The sequence below is a fragment of the Arachis duranensis genome, chromosome 3 (genome assembly GCF_000817695.3).
Source record: "Arachis duranensis cultivar V14167 chromosome 3, aradu.V14167.gnm2.J7QH, whole genome shotgun sequence".
Classification (NCBI taxonomy): domain Eukaryota; kingdom Viridiplantae; phylum Streptophyta; class Magnoliopsida; order Fabales; family Fabaceae; genus Arachis; species Arachis duranensis.
In genome coordinates this window covers 124,107,445-124,128,062 of record NC_029774.3, presented here as the reverse complement: position 1 = coordinate 124,128,062, position 20,618 = coordinate 124,107,445, and the positions used below count along the sequence as shown (strand labels likewise).

Genomic DNA, 20,618 nt, shown 5'->3' with positions numbered 1-20,618 from the left:
CCCCCCCCCCCCCCCTTTTTTTTACCCATAGGTGTATTCAATAGATAGATGTCATCTATCAATTGAAAGTGCAAACTGAAATAGTATCCTTTCAGCCTTAGACGTCTATAGCCACATTTTAGGTCAGTAGACTCATCGTAATGCATTAAACTATGAAAGTAATCCAGAATTCCAGAAGCAACCTAGATTTGCATGTTTGAAGTTGTCTATATGCAACAAAGCAAGCCTGGAAAAAATACCTGTGGATGGGATATAACATCCTTGTTAGTTTTGGCCACATGTAATGGAATATCATAAGTTGCACAAGCTTTGGAATACACAATCACATTCTCCAGAGGAGGAAGTAAGCCCCTGTTCCTTGCAGCTAAAGCTGAACTGACAAAATCCATCACGCATATATCCGTGCATATCCCAACAACCAAGACCTATTACATGAAAAAGCCATAGCTTCATAGATTCAGCAAAAACCTCAAGATTGATGAAAGTAATATCCAGGGAAAAGAATTGTGGGTTCGAGAAATGACTCGGCAACCATGAGTGTTCGATAAGGTAGATACTAGATAGGTTTGGTGAAGATACTATTGGGCATGAAATAATTTCCATGCGAATGACTACATGATGTTACCAGTTTTAAAACTACTAGAAGTTCCTATAGCAACTTAAACTTAGTGAAACACGGTGGCAATTATTTTTCTGGTAGATATATCATGGCACTTGCTTGCTTACTTCTACTGTAAGAAAATTTCCTGAAAAAGGATAGAATCAAATTCAAACTCTAGGAAATACTTACTTGTTTTATCTGATTATTTTTCACCCAATCAACGAAGACATTAGAGCCATCTTTCTCAATTGAGCCAACGAATCCATCAATGCAATCTTTGCGCCTGAGTGTTGCATTTGGTTCATTTTCCAACCACAGGAGTTCTTTGCATTTGGTTCATCAGCCAAACGAGTCAGCATGTGTCTTCAACACCAAATAATAATTTTATGGATTCAAACCATAAACATGTTATGTGTACATACACACTATATGTGCACATAACATAACTAACCGCTTATTGGTACTAATGCGATTACTGCATTAACAACATGAGCAATAATAGCAAAGTAGCAACAAGAGAAAATCACATTATAAAACTAAAGCAAACAACTAACCAGGAACCAAATTTGCTTCATGTGTTCCCGCAATACAGTGAGGAGGATAGGGAGGCTCAGGAATGTCCGGGTGATGGTTATCAAGGAAAGCCAAAATGGGCCAATTCTTCTGAGCAAAAACTTTTGAAAGCCTCACCGTTGCATCCACCATCCCAGAAATCTGTTTATCCGGTTGAAAAGGATTCTTTTACATAAAGACAAACCCATGAGATAAAAAAAAAACACAGCAACAACATAAGAAAATGAGACAAGAACAAAAGGCCAAGGAAAAAGACAAAAGAAAGAGTGGATCAAAATCACAAACATGTGGTGTTCCAAGCTTCAAGGAAGAAGAGAGAGAAAACGAAAGTACCAAATTGCCAGATCCAACGGTGCAGAAGCCATTGACAAGGTCGACGAGCACAAGACCTGTTTTGATGTCAGAGGACAAGTGCAGAGGTTGTTGTTCGACGGGGAGCTCCTCCCTCAAGAGGTCAACCGTCTGAGAAACCATTGTTGTTTGTGTTTGGAGGCAGGGATAACTAAAATCAATGAATGAAACCTTGGCCTGGACTGAAATTTCTGTTCCCTCTTATTCAATATTTCAAGGAGAATAATCATTTTATTTTTTTTAATTATTTAGGGTTGATAATGGATACATTATAATAGAATTTGGATTCTATCCTAATTTAACTTGTGAATTATTTTTTTTTTAAATTCAATCCTATTCTATCGGTCACATGAGAATCTCTCAAACCTAATTCTATTCTCACTCTAAAATTCTCAACCATACTCTATCTGCCATAGAAAAATCAATTTCTTTTTATAATTTTACTAAGTAAACAATAACTTTTATAAATAATATGAATAATGGGTTCTGAAATTGACTCAATAAAATAAAAAAATATTCCATGCCAAATTACCTCTTAAACCTTAATATTAAAATAATCATCTTCATGCATACCTAGTGAATTGAATATCTAGTCATTATTAACTGTACATGAGTAAATCAAATAAAATAAATAACCATCTAATTAAAAATAATGAACATAATTATCTGCATAACTATTGAATTGAACATTTAACATTTCATTGTTTACATTGTTTAATATTTTCATTATCTATCTATACTTTTTTATTTTTTTAAATAAATATAAAATTTAATCATTTCATATTTCACACATAATAAAATAGAATTGCAACCATGGAAGAAGGAAAAAAAACTTACGATTTCTAGGTAAAAAAAATTTGAGAAACGAACAAAATTAACTTAGGATTTATGAATTTACCTAGTGGTTTATAAAATTGTCATATATGAATTTTTTTAAATTTTATTTTTATTTTAGTTTAATTTTATAAAAAAACAAGCATACTTAATTAATAATTTAAATAATTAATTTAGTAATTTTAAATTTTTACAAAAAAAAAAATTGTGTGTTTAATGTTCATTACACCTAATTTTACCTGTATATAAATCCGCAGTTCCGTTACACATAAGTATTTTTGACATACAACAAGTTAACCCTAATCTAACATAATCCACTTATAAAATGTATACCGTTCCTCCTCTAATATTTGTATCTCGTGTTCCTCCTCCTCTTCCTTCTTTTTCTTTTTTTTTTTGTGTTTCTCCTTTTTTTTCTTCTCATATTTCATCCCCATCGTCGTTCTGTTTAGGGATAAGTATGATTTATAAAATTCGTTCCAATCTCATTCCAACACTTCTTTATAAAATTCATGTTGTATCCGTCACTCTCTGGAGCCTTAAAAGATTCACAATCCCAGACTGCCTCTTTCACTTTCTCTACTGATGGTAACGCCTCTAGGGCTTCAGCTTCCTCCCTCTCTAGCCGATTAACTAATCCATCCCTAAAGCTTACATTTGGAGAAATTTCTTGGTGGTACAGACATTTATAAAAATCTTGAACCGCAACCTTGATCCTTGCTTGATTCCTCACTATCATCTTCCTTATCTTTTGCTGCTTCTTTTTTTTCATCATCATCACCATCTTCTTTTTTTTATTCATCTTTTTTTTCTTATTTTACCTTCTCAAGTTTCTTCTTGTTTTACTCTGTTAACAAGAATAAAAACAAAAAAATCAAACAAAAAAGAAGAAGAAACATAGAATGCTACAAAATTACTTGGAAGAGAATGAACTTACATTCATTCAACTAAAAGAAAGAAACAAATAAGGAAAAAAAGAAGAAAAAAATATAGCATTAAAGGAAACATTTTTGTGTATTTGCTCAGTGTAAAACTAAGATATTACGTGAATTATTTAAGAATTTCTGGTGTATATGTACTGATAAGTTCTGCATAATTCAAAACAATTTCTCTTCCTCCTCCTCCTCCTCCTCATCTTTTGCTGCTTCTTCTTTTTTAATGCATTTTTTCTTTTTTTTTTCTTATTTCTTTCTTTCTTTAAATTGAATGAATGTATGTTCATCCTCTTTCAAGTAATTTCGCAGTATTATGTATTTTTTATTCTTTTTTGTTTGATTTTTTTGTTTTTATTCTTGTTATGAGAGTAAAACAAGAAGAAATTTGAGAAGGCAAAACAAGAAAAGAAAATGAATAAAAAAATGATGATGATAATGAAGAAGAAGAAGAAGTAGTAGCAGAAGATGAGGAAGAAGAAGATAAAGAGTTTTGAATTATGTAGAACTTATTAGAATAAAAATACATCGAAATATTTTCAAAAAACAACGAAACGTGAATGGAACATATTCATCACAATAACAATTCAGATTTAGAACTCTTACATCGAAATTTTACTACAAATGTACAAAAATATTTTCTTTAATTTTGAATTTGGGAACGTCATGAATATGGCAAAAATTTTACGATAGTGATCACGACTATACGTATAAGAAGAAGAAGACGACGACAATGACTATAACGATGATGATTATGATGATAATGAAGATGATGGAGGAGAAGGAAGAAAAGGAAAGAGGAGGAGAAATTCCAATGAAAAAAAAGAGGAATAGGAGGAGGTGGTATTGGTAGGGGTGTTCAAATTCAAACCGATTGATAAACCACTATTTTATGGTTTATATTGTGTTTAATTGAGTGGTTTTTATCAGCTTTTCACTCACTTATTCATATGAATTGCATGATATTACAATCCCTTCCCAAATTTATTCTATGACTAAAAACTTGCTTCCTAAAGCTTTAAAATTGTGTATTTTAATTTCTCTTTTATACCATTCGATGCCTTAATATGTGTGTTAAGTGTTTCAAGTTTCATAGAGCAGAGATGGCTTAGAGAATAGAGAGAAAATTTGCAAAAAGGGGAGGAGCACAAGAATTAAAGAAGACAACCAGCAGACAGCAACGCGCACGCATGGCTGACGCGTGCGCGCGATCTGGACAAAATCACAGCGACGCGTACGCGAGCTGACGCGTACGCGTGGATTGGAGTTTGCGCAAACGACGCGAGTGCGTGCCCGACGCGCACGCGTGGCAAGGAAAACGCTGAATGACGCGTACGCGTGACTGACGCGTACGTGTGACCTGCGCGATCTGCAGAAATTACAGAATACGCTTGAGACAATTTTCGGCCACGTTTTGACCCAGATTTTGGCCTAGAAACACAGATTAAAGTCAAGGAACATGCAGAGACTCAAGATACGAGATCATAATTCACTTTTCATAATTTTAGATGTAGTTTTTAGAGAGAGAGGTTCTCTCCTCTCTCTTAGATTAGGATTAGGATTCCTCTTAAAGGACTTAGAAATATTTTCATCTTCTTCAATTACAGGTTCAATGTTCCTTTTATTTATTTTCTCAATTTAGTTTATGAACTCTTTATGTTTAGATTGATTTTCTATTTAATACAATTTGAGGTATTTCAGACTTATGATTTTTATTTAGCTTTTTATATTCTTGGTTCTGGTTGATTAATTGGTAACTCTTGAGTTGTCAAACTCATCGTGATTGATAATTGATATCTTTGCTTATTGATTTAGATTCCTATAACTCTAGTCTTTCCTTAGGAGTTGACTAGGACTTTAGGTGTTAAATTGATTTGTCCACTTGACTTACCTTCATAATTAGATGTTAACTTAGTGGGAGCAAAAATATAATTCTCATCACCATTGATAAGGATAACTAGGATAGGACTTCCAAATTTCATACATTTCTAAGAGTTTTCTTAGTTATTGATTTACTAATTCCTGCAATTTATTTCTCTTGTTCAAACCTTTTTCAAAACCCAAAAATACTATTTTCCATAACCAATAATAAATCATACTTCCCTGCAATTACTTGAGAAGACGACCTGAGGTTTGAATACTTCGGTTTATAAATTTTATTGGGTTTGTTACTTGTGACAACCAAAACGTTTGTAAGAAAGGAATTCTTATCGGTCTAGAAGCTATACTTACAACACGATTATATTTGTGAAAATTCTAGATCGCGCAAGAGTTTCGTTCTTCACCGATCCAAATTAAACTGCTCATCCAATCCAATCTAAATCGAAAACCGATTAAAACCGTATTAATTCGGATTTGATTTTATTCTGTTTTTTGCAAACCGCTGGATTGGATTGGATTTCGGATCTATTTTTCATAACCGATCCAATCCAATCCAAATCGCACAATGTGCTATAATATTATTATTTTATTATTATATTTACGATTATACTTATAACATGTTCACTTTGTTATATATTTTTTTATTATTCATATATTATTATTATTTAATAAATATTTTATGTTCAAAATATTATTTATTTATTTATTTTAACTAACCTATAATTTTATTTCTATTATTATGTTATCGTTGGTTTTTTAAGATATTATTAAGACTTGTTATGTCATTGTTGATTATTTAAAATTTAATGTTGAGACTTGTTATATGTATTTTTTTTATTTAAAAACCCGCAAATCCAAACCGATTCAAACTGCTTGTAATTGGATCGGATCGGATTTCTAAAATAATTTTATCCAATCTAAATCACACCGCACATAAATTAAGCGTTTGGATCGAATGACTTTTTCCCTTAAATCGAACCAAACCGCACCGCGAACACCCCTAAGTATTGGTGATGATAATAACGAAAGAGAAAAATAACAAAGAAGAAGAAGAAGGAGAAAAAGAAGATGAAGAAGAAGAATGTGCAGCAACAAGAAGAAAAAGAACATACAGCAACAGAACCAAGAAAAACATGCGAGTGTGAATATAAATAACTTATATAGATTTATATCCAAAAATAACTTGTATGTAAAAAATAATTGATAAATTTGTACCACATCTTACTCTGCTAACCATAAATTGACCATTCCAATTGAATTAGATTGAGTTCCAGAATTAAATTAGGTCGAATTCAATACTTATGGACTCGGTACATGTTACCATGTGAGTTTTTACTTTTCACCCGCTATATTTCCTATTTTAAAATATTGACAAAATGCAACAAATTTTCGGTCCATTTGTGTAGTTTTATTATTTAAAAGAATTTACAGCAACAAATACATTGTAAATTTGATTTAAATTTTATAAATTTTTACGTATTTTTTTAATTATGAGGAATACCTTAAATAAGTCTTTAAAAAATTTATTATCCGACAGTTTTGTCTTCCATAAAATTTAACTAAGATTTCGATCTTGAGGTTCTCAGATATCTCCTAAATATGTCCCCAAAACTGTTTGATCCGGTTAAAGTGGTGATGTATCAGATTAATTGTGACATTTCACCTTTAGGACATTTTGATCCCTATCCATGCTGGACAAAACGACATCGTATTGGAACTAGGGGTAAAACGATATCGTTTCGGGGAGGACAAATTCGTCCCCACTTAGACAGAGAATGCAAACGGCGCCGTTTCATGTTGGGGACCTATTTGTCTTATAATAGTATCTTAGGGGACCTATTTGACCTATAATTCGTGATGTTAAAAGAAGCTATATTTACTTCAACGCAAGCCTTAAAAACACATTGACATTGGTTTGTTCATTTATCAAAATGGTAACATAAGTCTGAGAACCCAAACATGTTAATCACACAAATATTTGGTTTTAATAGCAACACAAACCAAATCAAATCAAAAGAAGGTTTATTTTCTTCAACATAAAGTAAACGAAACCATTTTAAACAACATAACGTCTTCTTCCTCCAATATAACAAAAGGTGGTAACATAACTAAGACAACAACTTTTACACTAATTCTTAGAAGCATCATTTCTTAAAAGACTGGCTCAACTCTCGTATTGGAATGAATTTGAACAACTTAAATACTGTGTCACTGGTTGATATTGTCTCAATACTAACACTCTCCGAATTCTTTACCCTAATTACTGTCTCCTTTGGACGTCTAAAAGAAAGCTGAGCTTGGAATAAACAGTATTGTTATCACCATATTTCACACAAAATTTCAGTATTGTTATCACCAGACACGTCACCACTTTAATCGGATCAAATAATTTTAAACGTATCTAGGGATATCTGAGAACCTCAGGGTCAAAATCTTAGTTAAATTTGGTCAGAAACAAAATTGTCGGATGGTAAATTTCTTGGAAACCTATTTGGACTATTACTCATAAATTAATAAAAGGCGTGGGTTCAATCAAGTGATTCAAGTCATACCCTCAATCGTGAGTTCCCAATTCACAATCTTGACCCTCCACCATGTGTTGCGGGCAGCAGCGATCCTTATCCAGAGACATCTTCAGCGCACCGCCGTCACGCCGTTCCGGCGGCCACAACGGATCGGCGGCGGTGGACGATCTGCGGGATCGGCTGGCGGAGACGGAGGCTCGTCTTGCCCGTGCCAGGGCTCGGGAAGCGGAGCTGAGCCGCCAGCTGGAGCAGATGAAGCGCTTCGTCTCCGTCATGGAGATACTCGAAAACTACCTCAGGCGACGCTTCCGTGAGCAGCAGCAACACGTCGAGCGCCTCTTCTCTCCTTCACCTTCCGCTTCTGCATTCTAGAACAAAAACCCTAAGATCAAGATGTCTATATCCTATTACAAAATTGTGTTCCTTTCTTCAATTAGTAATCGAAAAAGAAAAATTGTTGTACAAATGCTTGTTGCAATCTTCATCGTGTTGATAATCCAGCTCTCAGGATGTTTCATGTATTGGCAATCTCTTCGTTTCCTTAGTTTTAGATTGTATTGAATTTCGTAATTTGAAAGTTAGCAATTTGGCGAATTTCAGTCCGAAATTGAAACTAAATTGTAATTGCTGTGTTTGAATTTGAGTTGGAGTTGGATCACTAGAAGAAAGATATCAACGGGATTTGGTGTGTCACTTTGTCGTCTTGTTTCTGGTTGTGCTTTTTTAGCAGAATAAGAATTTTGCAATTGGTCATGACTAATTTTTTTGTTTCTTGTTACACTAGGTCAGCAGCGGAATTGATGAAAAGTTAGCTAGCTTAATTAGGATATGATCTTGATGATTCAACCCTGTGCTGCAGCCTGCATCTTAGTTAGTAAAACAACCCAACTATAGTTCAATCCTTTTAACTATCTGTCAAGTGGCTTGTGTGTTACACAAGTAGTCATATACGAAGGAGAAGAATGATATCCATATACAGTTTCTGACCCCTTTGGATGGAAATAATTATTCATATTTTGTATTGCTTTCTCGTTTTCAAATGTTTTTCTTGTTATTTTGAGTACCTGAAAGCTTTTTGGTCTAATCTGAAGGGCGTATATATCATTCCTTTTGCATCTTTTACAAACTTAAGTTGAACCATCTCTAGCAAATTAGCTTGTTTGTTTGGATCTTTTAACTCTTGTTTTATGTCAAGTTGTTTAAGCATAAAGCATTTTTACGAGATAGTCATTATTAGAGAGTCTAAAAATTTTTGGATAGAGTGAAAACACTGATTTTTCAATCTACCAGGAATTAGGTGTTGACAAAAGTATCATCAGCAGGGAATTTATTGTCATAAGTGCTGGATCCTAACATGGCAACCTACAACGTGCAGATGTTTCTGTCGCAGGTGGTTTTGTGCGGGACATGAATTTACAAATGTCATATCATTATGGCATTTATAACCATCGTGCACTCAAAATCATGAAGACAAATAACCCTACTTCTGCCTACCATGTTTCCAGTATTCATAGCTCTCTAATCGTTTTATCCTTTCGGCGCTTGCTTATCTTGGGCAGGGATGATAATCAAAGCTGCATCACCAACCTTACGTTGCATTCTAAACATCATTATTAATCAATCAATCATCAGAGTGAATAACAATGTTAATTTAACACCCCCAAGAGTGATACTACAAGTTAGTTTCGTGCTTGATGCAATATATTCACTATAATTTTTCTTTTCTTTCTTTTATTTTGAAAGCTAAGCCCAAAAAAATAAAAGAAAAAGGTTCTCTTGTGGAAATCAGAACCCTTGGCCTTGAGTACCGGATTCTCATTCTAATTACATACTAATATACATTGCTTTAACGTAACGATTAAACTATAACAAGAAAAAAAGATAAAAGCTTTTCCCCCATTAATCATAACTTAACAATAAACTTATACTATCAAGTACCAATAATAATAAATGAAGGCTAAAGTTTCACATGCAGTTGGCTGATTCTTAAAGTTGTAGACTTAAACAAACACTTGCAGTATTTCAAACGAAAAAGGAAAGTATGCTCTTTTCTTCTTCTTTTGGATGAGCACTTTACAGAGACAAACTTATCTCTGAAGCTCAAAGTCTTAAAAAATGTAACAATTTATGTCCAAAATATCCACTTTCTTATTGGTCCACTTAACCATTCTAATCCATCACTAATAATATTAACTAATGTGATTTTGACACAGCAATGCTACCATATTCTTTTACCATCAATGCTACCACCACTAAGTTCTATATTTTCCCATCATACAATCATCATCGTTGTCATGCACTGCACACACCGCAATTAAACTACTCCACTTCTTCCACTCGGTGATGAGTCTCCCTGAGATCCTGCATAAATTATGATAAAAGAATAAGAATATGAAACTTCAATCTAAAGTAAAGACTCGCACATAGCTCCTCCAAAAAGCAGCCAAAGAGAAATGTCTACAAGAGAATAAGATTTAAAATAATAAAATAAAGACAAAGTGAAGATGGAATAGTGAAGAGCTTTGGTGGCTTCCTCCATTTTGAGGATTCTTGTGCAGTTGTGGTAGCTGGTTCCTCTGTCAACATCAACACTTGACTGTATCATAGAATTTATCGGTAAGTTTAATGTCACGCTTGACGGTTACTGAATGCAACTTGCGAGCTGCAATGAGTTTAATTTAAGATAAAATATGTTTTCATGTCTCAATAGTCAGATTGTTCATTCTGCATCCTTCAACAGTAACCGTACATCTATTCCACAAAAATTACATCATAGTACTCTCTTTCTTCTTGTCTCATTCATCACCATTTAGGCATTTACTCATCTTACTGTACCTTTGCTTCTACTCTCACTGTATGGAGTTTGTTCACTTGCTGTGATGTGATGCCTATTGTTCCTGTTCATTAAAAAGCTTCAAACTTTGTTCCTTGTAGTATATTGGGTTGAATTTGTTTGCATTGTCTAGGGGAAGTTTTGAGGTAGATAAGAAAAAAAGGTTTCAATGGAAACTGAGTCAAGCTCAGAATTCTTGGGCAGGGGAAAGATTATGAAGGGTGGCAATGGCAAGAGGAATGGTCCAAGTAGCGGTATCAAAGTTGAGCCCTTTGTGCCAAGAAGTGAGCACAATCCAAAGGAGTTAAGATCATGGGCAAAGAGAACTGGCTTTGTATCTGTATCTGATTACTCAGGGGAAGCTGGGACTAGTGCCAGTGAAAAATTTGATAGTGTTGGGTTTGATGTGGAGAATGGTGTTGTTAATGATCATAAAGGAGAAGGGTCCTCTCCCAAGATTGAGATTGATCCGGTTCTTGGGCTGGCAAGGCCTGTTAGGGACAGTGATGAGATTGAACCAGATTCTGGTTCGAATTCAATGCATGGAGCCATGAAGAGTGACAAGGGGAGAGTTCTGAGGCCAAAAGATGCTAATGGATGGGATGGAACTTTGAGGAGCCAAAATAGGAAGAGGAGAAATGGGGATGAGCCTGTTTTGGCTTCAGTTTCAGCTGCTGCTGATGATGATGGGAAGAAAGTTGAGTTAAGAGGGGATGGTGATGCTAATGCTAATGCTAATGGAATTGGAATGGTGAATATGAATTGGGATAGAAATGGCCATGGAGCCTCTTCCGTAGCTCTGGTGGCGGATAAAAAGGAGGAGGAGGATGGTGTAGCTGATGGAGATGTTAAGGTTAATTTGTATCCTGTGGGTGAGGAACATTCCGTTCAAGGGTGGCAGGAACCATCAGAATTGAAGTATGGTGTCACAGAAAACCCGGGTCTAGGTCAGTTTAAATTCATCATTCTATTTGTCATTGCTTGCCTCTTATAAGCACTATAGTCAGGATACCAATTTTGGATTCTGAAAATACTGTGGTTTTGTTTAACTTGAATTTTGGTGGAAAATTTAATGATGAATCTTTATGCCTAAGTAATATTTCAACTTATTCTGTTCCTATCAGTTTCATATATGAAAATATTTGAACATAACACTATTACACTATAGTTTAGGCATGTAATTACTAATATGTTGCAAGGTTAATTAGCTAAAAAATCAGTACTTGGTTATATGACTTACATCTTTGCCTCTTTAATTGCAGTATCTCTTATATATTACACCCTGCAGCACTACTTATCATTGGCTGGCTCACTAGTATTAATCCCATTAATCATGGTACCAACAATGGGTGGATCAGATGTAAGCATCTGCTGTTATATCTAATGATTATTATGCACAAGGAATAATATTTAATTTTTCATTGTTCTTACACAAATGATGACAGAAGGATACTGCTAATGTGATTTCTACGGTGCTGTTTCTCTCTGGCGTCACAACAATTTTGCATTCCTACTTTGGTACCAGATTGCCTCTTGTTCAAGGGAGCTCATTTGTGTATCTGGCACCAGCATTAGTTATCATGAATGCTGAAGAGTTTCGAAATCTTACAGAACATGTGAGTTTACTGACAAACAGGAAACTTTGATTCATCATTCTTAAGATCTTTCAGGCTTTACAGTTACATCAAATAATATAAATCATGCTAAGCTATTTACAATTGCGTTGTAAAATATTGCTACATTTTGAGCCAACAGAACCTTTTCCGTTGCACTGCTTTGTCCTTTGATACCCATGTTTTCTTGCAATTAGAGAATGACATCTCTTATAGTTATTCTATTTTGCCAAGTTATAATTTTTATAGAATTTTAAATTTTTTTCTTTATTATCTTTTCTCATCTAATGGCATTTACTAGCATGATTTCCTAGTTAATAATGAATTTAATACTATTATTATATTATTTTCTAAGAAAAAAACTGTCATATTATTTATTTGTTATTAACTAATTCTATTTATTAAAATATTACTCTATTCTTATATATTTTGCATTATAGATCAAATAATCTATATATTATATTTTCATTATAAATTTTTGAATTTTCAAGATAAAATTATAAGTTGTGAAGTTAATTGATATTCAATGATATTAAGAAGAATTGTTACAAAAATACTAGAATTTATCAAAACCAAATAGAAAAAAGATTGACTTTTTTTATACTTTATCAAAAATTATACTTAAACAAGTACTATATATATATATATATAATAGATTGGTAGAATTAGGTTTTATTATACTACAAAATTTATTATAATACAATTCTTTTTTTTAAGAGTTAAAAATACTACAAACAAATACTTCAATATATATAAAGTATAGATTGATCGAATTATTTTTTATTATATTATTAAGTGTAATATACTATAAAATTTGTTATATTTTTTTAAGAGCTATATAGATTGTTTTATAACTAATTATAAAACTCAAAATTCCTCTATTATCATTTTAATCATCTAAAAAATTTGTACAAAAAAAATTATAGTATTAATTTCGCATATTGTACGGGACTAAATCTAGTTATTATAATTCTGTTTGTTTGTGGATAAATGCAGAAATTTAGGCACATAATGAGGGAACTCCAAGGAGCTATAATTGTTGGTTCAATATTCCAATTCATCCTGGGATTTAGTGGTTTAATGTCTATTCTTCTCAGGTAACAAGAAGCTGCATATGATCCTCCTTTATGTTTGTGTTGAACTGAGTGAATTTTACTTTGTTATTTTGCTAATCTGCTACCTTATTAAATATGAGGATATTAAAAGTATAATAACAATGTTTCAATTTTCTAAACAACTTACAAAAGTTTTGTTATAGGATAATCAATCCCATTGTGGTGGCTCCAACTGTTGCTGCTGTAGGTTTAGCATTCTTCAGCTATGGTTTTCCAGAAGCTGGCACTTGCTTGGAAATTAGCATTCCACAGATAGCATTGGTTATAATGTTCTCACTGGTGAGTCTATAAGCCATGGAATATTTATTTATTTATTATTAAATAATGTCAATAGTTTTCCTACACTCACATCATTGTTCCTTTGTTTCCTTAATTGAAGCATCTTCGAGGAATATCTATCTTTGGACACCACATATTTCGAATTTATGCTGTAAGTATACTAAATTTCCATAATTAAATGTATATAATAAATTCTGGTGTTTAACATAATTTTTAATATTTACAGGTTCCCCTGAGTGTTACAATAATTTGGATATATGCATCATTTTTAACCGCTGGGGGAGCATACAATTACAAAGGGTGCAATCCCAACATTCCAAGCTCAAACATTCTGAATGATTCATGCAGAAAGCATGCAGATACTATGAAGCATTGCAGGACGGATATATCAAATGCATTGTCAACTTCTGCATGGCTCAGAATCCCCTACCCTCTACAATGGGGTCTTCCTGTTTTCCATCTTAGGACTTGCATAATCATGGCCGTAGTGTCACTTGTTGCTTCTGTTGATTCAGTAAGTACATTACTCAATACTTGCAGAAATTTGATTATCATGAGTGTACTAAAAGTCTAAAACCCAAAGATGAAACCGCAGTGTAAAGTATCAATTATTATTTTTGCAGGTTGGGACTTATCACATGTTATCTGTGAGAGCTAATTTGAAGCCTCCAAGTTCAGGAATTGTGAGTAGAGGAATAGCATTGGAGGGCTTGTGTAGTATATTGGCTGGTCTTTGGGGTTCAGGTACTGGCTCAACAACTCTCACAGAAAATGTGCACACAATTGAAACCACTAAGGTGGCGAGTAGGAGGGTAATTGAACTTGGAGCAGCATTCCTGATCCTCTTCTCATTTATGGGTAAAGCATCAAGATTTAGTGAAAAAGAACAAATGTATCAAGATTCGAAATTGTTATAGGATGTCAACTTCTATAGTCTTGTACAATTTGCAATAGAAAAAATATTTAGTGGCCTAATCTATTCCATTTACTTTTGTAGGAAAAGTGGGTGCCCTTCTTGCTTCCATTCCACAGGCTTTGGCTGCTTCTGTACTGTGTTTTATGTGGGCTCTTGTTGCAGCATTGGGTCTGTCAAACTTACACTATGGTCAGTCAGGAAGCTTTAGGAACATGGCAATAGTTGGCATTTCATTGTTCCTTGGTCTGTCCATCCCTTACTATTTTCAGCAATATCAGCCTCAAGCCACTCTCATACTTCCCGGTTATCTAGTCCCTTATGGTGCTGCATCTGATGGACCATTTCATTCAGGCATCAAACAAGTAAGCACTTCTCCAAAACAACATATGAGTAAGAATGCACTTTCTTTACTTGTAAATATGAATATATATGAGCTAATCACTTTAGGTGTTTAAAATGTTTCAGCTTGATTTTGCAATCAACGCTCTAATGTCATTAAACATGGTGATCACATTGTTAGTGGCATTCACTCTGGACAACACAGTCCCAGGAAGTGCACAAGAAAGAGGGGTGTACACATGGTCACAAACACAAGACATTGCCACTGATCCCTCACTCAAATCTGCATATTCTCTGCCAAAGAAAGTTGCTCGGTGCTTGTGTTGGGCTAAATGTTTAGGAGGAGTCTGAATTCTAGTTTTTTTCTGATTCATCTGTCTATTAGTTTTGTGGGAGAAAAACTGAAACAGTAGGTCATGGCTTGGCACATAGAAGACATTGCAGTTCATGGAGAATAAAGATATGACACACATGGATTTAGCCACATTTCACTAGATAGGAACAGGCTTAACTCTAATTTTGATTGTAAAATCACACAGATACTTTCAAATACATATAGGTCAAATTGTTAGGTGGATATAACGAAAGAAGAAATTCATTGTACTTGTACATTTATTACTTTTTTTTGGACAAATTAATAATTCAATTTTGTAATTTCAGGTGCTTAATGTTGTAAGACTATAGCAGTATGGTTTTTGCTTAGTACCAAAAAATGACTTTAAAGAAATGCATTAGATTTTTCTTTAGAAGAGCATACCATTTATGCACTCATGAGTAAATTCACAAGAAAGTTTATTGCACCTATGTCTATCAATGAAATTGAAGCTTCTAAAGGCTCTAAATCTTGAATAAGTCCCACTAATCAATTCTTGTCCAAGCTATACTATCATGCTTTCTTCTAATCTCATTGAGTTCCTCCATGACCCTTGCAATGCTCATGTCTTCATTGGACATGCTCCTCTTTGCTAAGTCCTCAACTTCCTTTGCTACATCCAATGGCCATTTCCCACCACTTCCATCCAAAATATCCTCCCTTACCATACCCAGAAAATTTCTTTTTCCGGTCAAAAGTTGCATCAACAAAACCCCTACCGCCTTTACATCAGACCCAACATTGCATTCTTCACCACATCCATGAAGCCCAAAGCCTGTGATCTTTGCAACAAGGTTGTGGTCTAGGAGGATGTTGGATGGGTCGATGTGACAATGAATAATGGGCCTGGGCTGAGATTCATGGAGAAAGCCCAGGCCCGAGCAAACTTCGATCGCTATTCTTATCCGATCATGCCACAATAAGGACCATCTTCTTAGCCTGCAATGTAGAATGTCTCCCAAGCTCCCACTGTCCATGTATTCTAGAATTATGCATTTCGGCTCAGAGCAGAAGCCTAGCATATCAACTAGATGTGGGTGCCGAATACTGCCAAGAATCTTCACCTGAAAATGTTCATTGAAACAAAATGCAAAAGGAAAGGAATTAAATTTCCAGATCCCAAGCCCATGTTGAATTAATTTATTAACTTTTTTCTTTTTGGTTTAAGATGTAAGTTTTTATTAGTGACTTGAAAGAGAGATATTTTTGGCACCTTGCTTCAATCACATGCTGTAAAATGGTATCAAAGACTTGCAATGCAAGAAATGAAAGGAGAAGAAACAGCAACAGAATATTGCAGAGAAGATAGAGCAAGAGAGAAATCTATTTTCTTGGCATTGTTAGTAGCAGTTAAAAATTGTGGTGAAAACCTCTAAATAACCAATGCAACTGACTTCAAATACTGCCAGCTGGAGCCAGTACCTAACTAACTGATTTCTCAATTGGGTTGAACTAAAACTAAATTTACATTTCATTTCAACGCCTTCATATTATGTTACCTTAGCTAAGAAATAATGTAGTTGGGAGAATGCAGGAGGAGAATTGAGCATCTTGATTGCAACTGTATAACCATTGATCCTTCCTTTATACACATTACTCCATCCTCCAAAGCCACCTTTCATCCTCAACTCATCCCAAAAGCTGTGTGTGGCCACCACGATCTCCTCCTCTCTGTACTCCCTGAAAACACAACAACCATTATTATTCACTGCCTCTGCCACCACCCTCCTTGATCTCCCCATTATTCTTTGTCTCCTCAACTCTTCAATCTCCCCAAGAATCTGTGTTTTCACTTCTATTACCTTTCTTTGTTGTCTTTCTGTTTCTGACACTTGTATTACCATTTTCTTAGTCTCTTCAACTTCAACACTTATTTCATCTACTTCTTCCTTTTTTCTCTCCAGTTCCTTCTTTAGTTCTTCCCTTGCAGCAACCTCTTCCTTGATTCGATTCTCAAGCTCTTCTTCCTGATGAGAATTGAAATAATTTTGAATATCAGGTGCTACAAAGTACAAAACTGATAGAACATATATAACATACCCGACGGTTGCAGAACCAAATAGCCCATTCAGCCTTTTCATGTCTCTCTATATTCTGCTTGGCTTCCTTTCTCTTTGTCTGGATCCTATTGTATGCTTCATTCAGTTCCTCTCTGAGGCTCTCATACTGAGTAGGTGGAAAATCTGAGTTGTGGTTTTCTTCCTCCAAATTCAAAGACAGCAATTCCTGATAATAATTTTCAATCTCTCGGAGATAAAATTCCCAGAGGTTTTGGTTAATAAGAGGGAACTCGGAGGATGAAGAAGAACTTGTAGGATCGGAATCAATGCTTCTACTGTTACTGAATATTAGTCCTTCTAGGCACCATTTGGCAACTGACTTATTATTATTATTATCTTTCATTCTTGCAACTGTGACACCATTATCATCCTCCATTACTGTCTCATCATTATCCTTCTCTCGGAGGAACACTTGTATCCCTTCACACACAAAGAACAGTTCACAGAACCCAGGCTTCTGCTTATGAACATACAACATTGCGTTCATCGCATCTTTTTGTTTCCTAAATCATACATAGCAAAAAGGAAATAATATCAATTAAGTTTTCAATATTTGAATGAACAAGGGAGAGAGTACGTACAATGAAGCCTTCATGAATGAGAATGCCATGACCAATTTGGTAATTCCAAGACCATAAATTAAGTCTATTGTGCGCTTTTGAACAGGTTCATCAAATTGCTCTATGTCAAGTATTTCAGCTGGTACCTGGAAATATGCTTCAGTATAATATTATAATATAATTCCATCATTTTATTTCATTTACAATTTGAATTTAATTTCCTCACATTGTCACAGAAGGATATATACTTGGAAAGCATCTTGTCGATTTTGTCTTCCTCGCCTTTCCGGATTCTCTCCATTTTAACATCACATGCAATGCCTTCTGGAAAATTCCCAACTGAAATAATATCTCAAAACAATAAGCTATAAGCGAAAACTCAATTGAACTCCACTTCAATATAATGTTAATGGAAAAGTACAAGTAGATAATAAAAATATTAAATAATATGAATAATAGATATATTGGATGTTCAATTTACTATGTATGTGGATAATTATTTTAATATTAAGATTTAGGGGAGTAATTTGAAATGTAGTGTGTTTTATTTGAATTGAACTCATTTTAAAATTCGTTGTTCATGTTGTTCAAGAAAGTTATTGATTTCTTAGCATAATCCATATTTAATTATGGGGAGTGCTAGGTAAATAATTACTATCTTAAACAACATGAATAATCACCAATCAAATAAAAATACGCTACATCATAATTTAATGCTACTAATTGAATTTAAGATTAATTTACTCTTTTAACCATATTAATTCACATAGTTCACACATTGTTCAAAAATATTGTTGATTATCTATACTTTTTTTTTAATTATTAAAGTCATTTTGTATTTTTTCTTAGGATAAGTCTTTGATGGCTAAGGTTATAATGGTTAAGAGTGGCCAAATTTTAACTGACCAATAAACATATGACTTGAAGAGTTGGTACAAGTTGTTAGTTAGAGTGATAGACTCTTATTATTAGTTATTATTGCAAGGCCAAAGAGTAAATAAACTAACCAAAATGATGTATATATCATGTGGGCTTTTTATTTGAACTTAAATAAGACGATTTAAAATAAAAGGCTCACATGATATACACATCATTTTAGCCAATTTATTTATTCTTTTGTTATGGAGTAATCACTAACAATAAGAATCTAACTCTTCACATGTCATATCTTCATTGGTCAGTCAAAGTTTAGCTGCGCTTAGTCATTATAACCTTGATCACCAAAGATCTACCACTCTTATTATATTTATTTTGATTAAAGTAATTTTAAAATGTAATTTTTATGGATTATAGTCATTGAAAACTTCAAGAAACTATCTTTAAAACGCAAATTTCAATCTGCTCTGTTTTTAGAAAGTAAAATGTTGATTAAACTGATGATACAGAAATGTGTGAGAATCAGAACTTACGTAGTGTTGAAAGATGGTTGCAAGTGTTATTGTATTTGACATGCAGAATAATTATGGAAATTGGGTGAGAGTGCCATTTACTGAGAGTCCAAGCCAAAGTGTGAATTCCTTCAAGCACATTATTCCCAAGGGCGACATAGATTTTCTCTCTCTCTGCTCTACCATCCATATTTACCTGCTTTGGCGTGAGGAAAAGAAATTGAAGTTTGGGTTTGGAGAGTTCTTATCATTCCCAAGATATGACACTTTCTTCGTCGCTTTAATTTCCACGTTTGTCAAATTAACAAGCCATCTGCTGCATTTGGACGGCAATTTCCACGCCTCTAATTAACAAGAAACCAATCTTTGTCTTATGTACTTACTATATATAGTTATTATCAATGATAGTGTTCATTCACGGATTACTTTAAAAGATAAACAATACATTCATTATAAAATGTTTATTATAAATTTATGATATTCACAAATAAAACTTAGCTTAAGTATATATTGACAAATGCAGAAAGAAAAAACAACAGCTCAACATGCAGCTAGGTTGTAATTCTAATATAATATATTTTCTTTCGAAAAAAGCTTTAGAAATGATTGATTCCACTACGATTATTATTTTTCGACCTCTATGCATGTGTCATGGACAGATGAACTCATGGGCGGCGGGCGCCAACAAGTAAGACGAAAATCATTTTCCCCATCAATTTTATATGAAAAATGATGTTTACTTTTCTTTTTATAAAAATATGTTTTCATTTGTTTATTTTTTATTAGTCACTTTCAATATAAAAATAAAATAAAAATATAAAAAAAATTTACACAAAAGTACTACATATATATATTATTTCTCGTTTTTTATACTTGAAACCATACGTCTTTTATTTTTATTAGGTCTTAATTAATTAAAAGATAAACTAATTGTATTTTTTTTATTATATATATGGATTTAGCTAATATGTGTTTTTAGAATATATGATAAACGAATTATTATTGTCAAAATTTGGAAAAATGGGCTTGTGTTGGCCTGGTGTGACACCTACGAACAAATGATGCATGGCCACGTTTGAGGTTCGGCTACGTGTAGAGAAGGATGCATGCAGAACACAAAGGAGAAGAAAATCAGTTTGTTGGAATTTTCAGAGTCATGTTCGTGCAGAAGGTCGCACCATGCTGCACCTCTCCTTCAATTCATCATCTCATATTATAGAAAAGATTTCAAGTGCACCGAGAATATTGGTGTACTAATTATTTTAACTGTTCATCTGAATTATAAAAAATATATATAATATCAACAGTTAAAATAATTGTGCCGTGCATTTAAAATGTTTCCCATACTGTATATGCATCATGCATGCATAAGCTGATAAGCACAAATATAACTTTTTTTTTAATAATAAAAATTTACATACAAATAATTTTATATATAATTAATT

At 33.6% G+C, this 20,618-nt stretch overlaps 4 protein-coding genes across 6 annotated transcripts in view; 2 read left to right on the top strand and 2 right to left on the bottom strand.

The window, feature by feature from the left end:
• Positions 1 to 1,718, bottom strand: part of LOC107481379 (nicotinamidase 1) — a 2,321-nt gene extending 603 nt beyond the window's left edge. Inside the window, exons 1-4 of the mRNA XM_016101661.3 lie at positions 1,508 to 1,718; positions 1,156 to 1,339; positions 791 to 924; positions 240 to 425 (exon numbers count right to left, since the gene is read on the bottom strand). Of these exons, the coding sequence (XP_015957147.1) occupies positions 240 to 425; positions 791 to 924; positions 1,156 to 1,339; positions 1,508 to 1,648 (645 nt within the window). The 5' untranslated portion in view covers positions 1,649 to 1,718. The remainder of the gene's footprint in view (positions 1 to 239; positions 426 to 790; positions 925 to 1,155; positions 1,340 to 1,507) is intronic.
• A 5,981-nt stretch (positions 1,719 to 7,699) lies between these two features.
• Positions 7,700 to 8,457, top strand: LOC107481380 (protein SKIP34). Its single transcript, XM_016101663.3, has one exon. The coding sequence runs from the start codon at positions 7,767 to 7,769 to the stop codon at positions 8,067 to 8,069; it is 303 nt and encodes a 100-aa protein (XP_015957149.1). The 5' UTR covers positions 7,700 to 7,766; the 3' UTR covers positions 8,070 to 8,457.
• Positions 8,458 to 9,955: 1,498 nt separating this feature from the next.
• On the top strand, positions 9,956 to 15,429 carry LOC107481382 (nucleobase-ascorbate transporter 11-like). The gene is made up of 11 exons (XM_016101664.3): positions 9,956 to 10,313; positions 10,664 to 11,477; positions 11,793 to 11,890; positions 11,976 to 12,146; positions 13,140 to 13,240; positions 13,402 to 13,537; positions 13,638 to 13,688; positions 13,764 to 14,051; positions 14,161 to 14,395; positions 14,535 to 14,815; positions 14,919 to 15,429. Exons 2-11 carry the CDS (start codon positions 10,700 to 10,702, stop codon positions 15,141 to 15,143), a joined length of 2,364 nt encoding a protein of 787 aa, XP_015957150.1. The 5' UTR covers positions 9,956 to 10,313; positions 10,664 to 10,699; the 3' UTR covers positions 15,144 to 15,429.
• An 80-nt stretch (positions 15,430 to 15,509) lies between these two features.
• Positions 15,510 to 19,507, bottom strand: LOC107481154 (putative U-box domain-containing protein 50). 3 transcript variants are annotated; one of them, XM_016101371.3, is made up of 6 exons: positions 19,195 to 19,507; positions 18,012 to 18,124; positions 17,807 to 17,931; positions 17,206 to 17,728; positions 16,665 to 17,132; positions 15,510 to 16,229 (listed from the first exon to the last, which is right to left on the bottom strand). In XM_016101371.3, exons 1-6 carry the CDS (start codon positions 19,361 to 19,363, stop codon positions 15,651 to 15,653), a joined length of 1,977 nt encoding a protein of 658 aa, XP_015956857.1. In that variant the 5' UTR covers positions 19,364 to 19,507; the 3' UTR covers positions 15,510 to 15,650. The 3 variants fall into 3 exon arrangements, with proteins under 3 accessions (XP_015956857.1, XP_052115743.1, XP_052115742.1); XM_052259783.1 differs by lacking the exon at positions 19,195 to 19,507 and having other exon boundaries at positions 17,807 to 17,924; XM_052259782.1 differs by lacking the exon at positions 19,195 to 19,507 and having other exon boundaries at positions 18,034 to 18,124.
• Between the last annotated feature and the right edge of the window lie 1,111 nt (positions 19,508 to 20,618).

Coding starts and splice junctions, on each gene's coding strand:
- LOC107481380 (XM_016101663.3), top strand. CDS start 7,767: ATGTGTTGCGGGCAGCAGCGATCCTTATCCAGAGACATCTTCAGCGCA.
- LOC107481382 (XM_016101664.3), top strand. CDS start 10,700: ATGGAAACTGAGTCAAGCTCAGAATTCTTGGGCAGGGGAAAGATTATG. Junction 11,478..11,792: donor CACAGAAAACCCGGGTCTAG/GTCAGTTTAAAT, acceptor CTTTAATTGCAG/TATCTCTTATATATTACACC. Junction 13,689..13,763: donor ACATATTTCGAATTTATGCT/GTAAGTATACTA, acceptor TAATATTTACAG/GTTCCCCTGAGTGTTACAAT.
- LOC107481154 (XM_016101371.3), bottom strand. CDS start 19,363: ATGGATGGTAGAGCAGAGAGAGAGAAAATCTATGTCGCCCTTGGGAAT. Junction 17,932..18,011: donor ATATATCCTTCTGTGACAAT/GTGAGGAAATTA, acceptor GCATATTTCCAG/GTACCAGCTGAAATACTTGA. Junction 16,230..16,664: donor TACATTATTTCTTAGCTAAG/GTAACATAATAT, acceptor GAACATTTTCAG/GTGAAGATTCTTGGCAGTAT.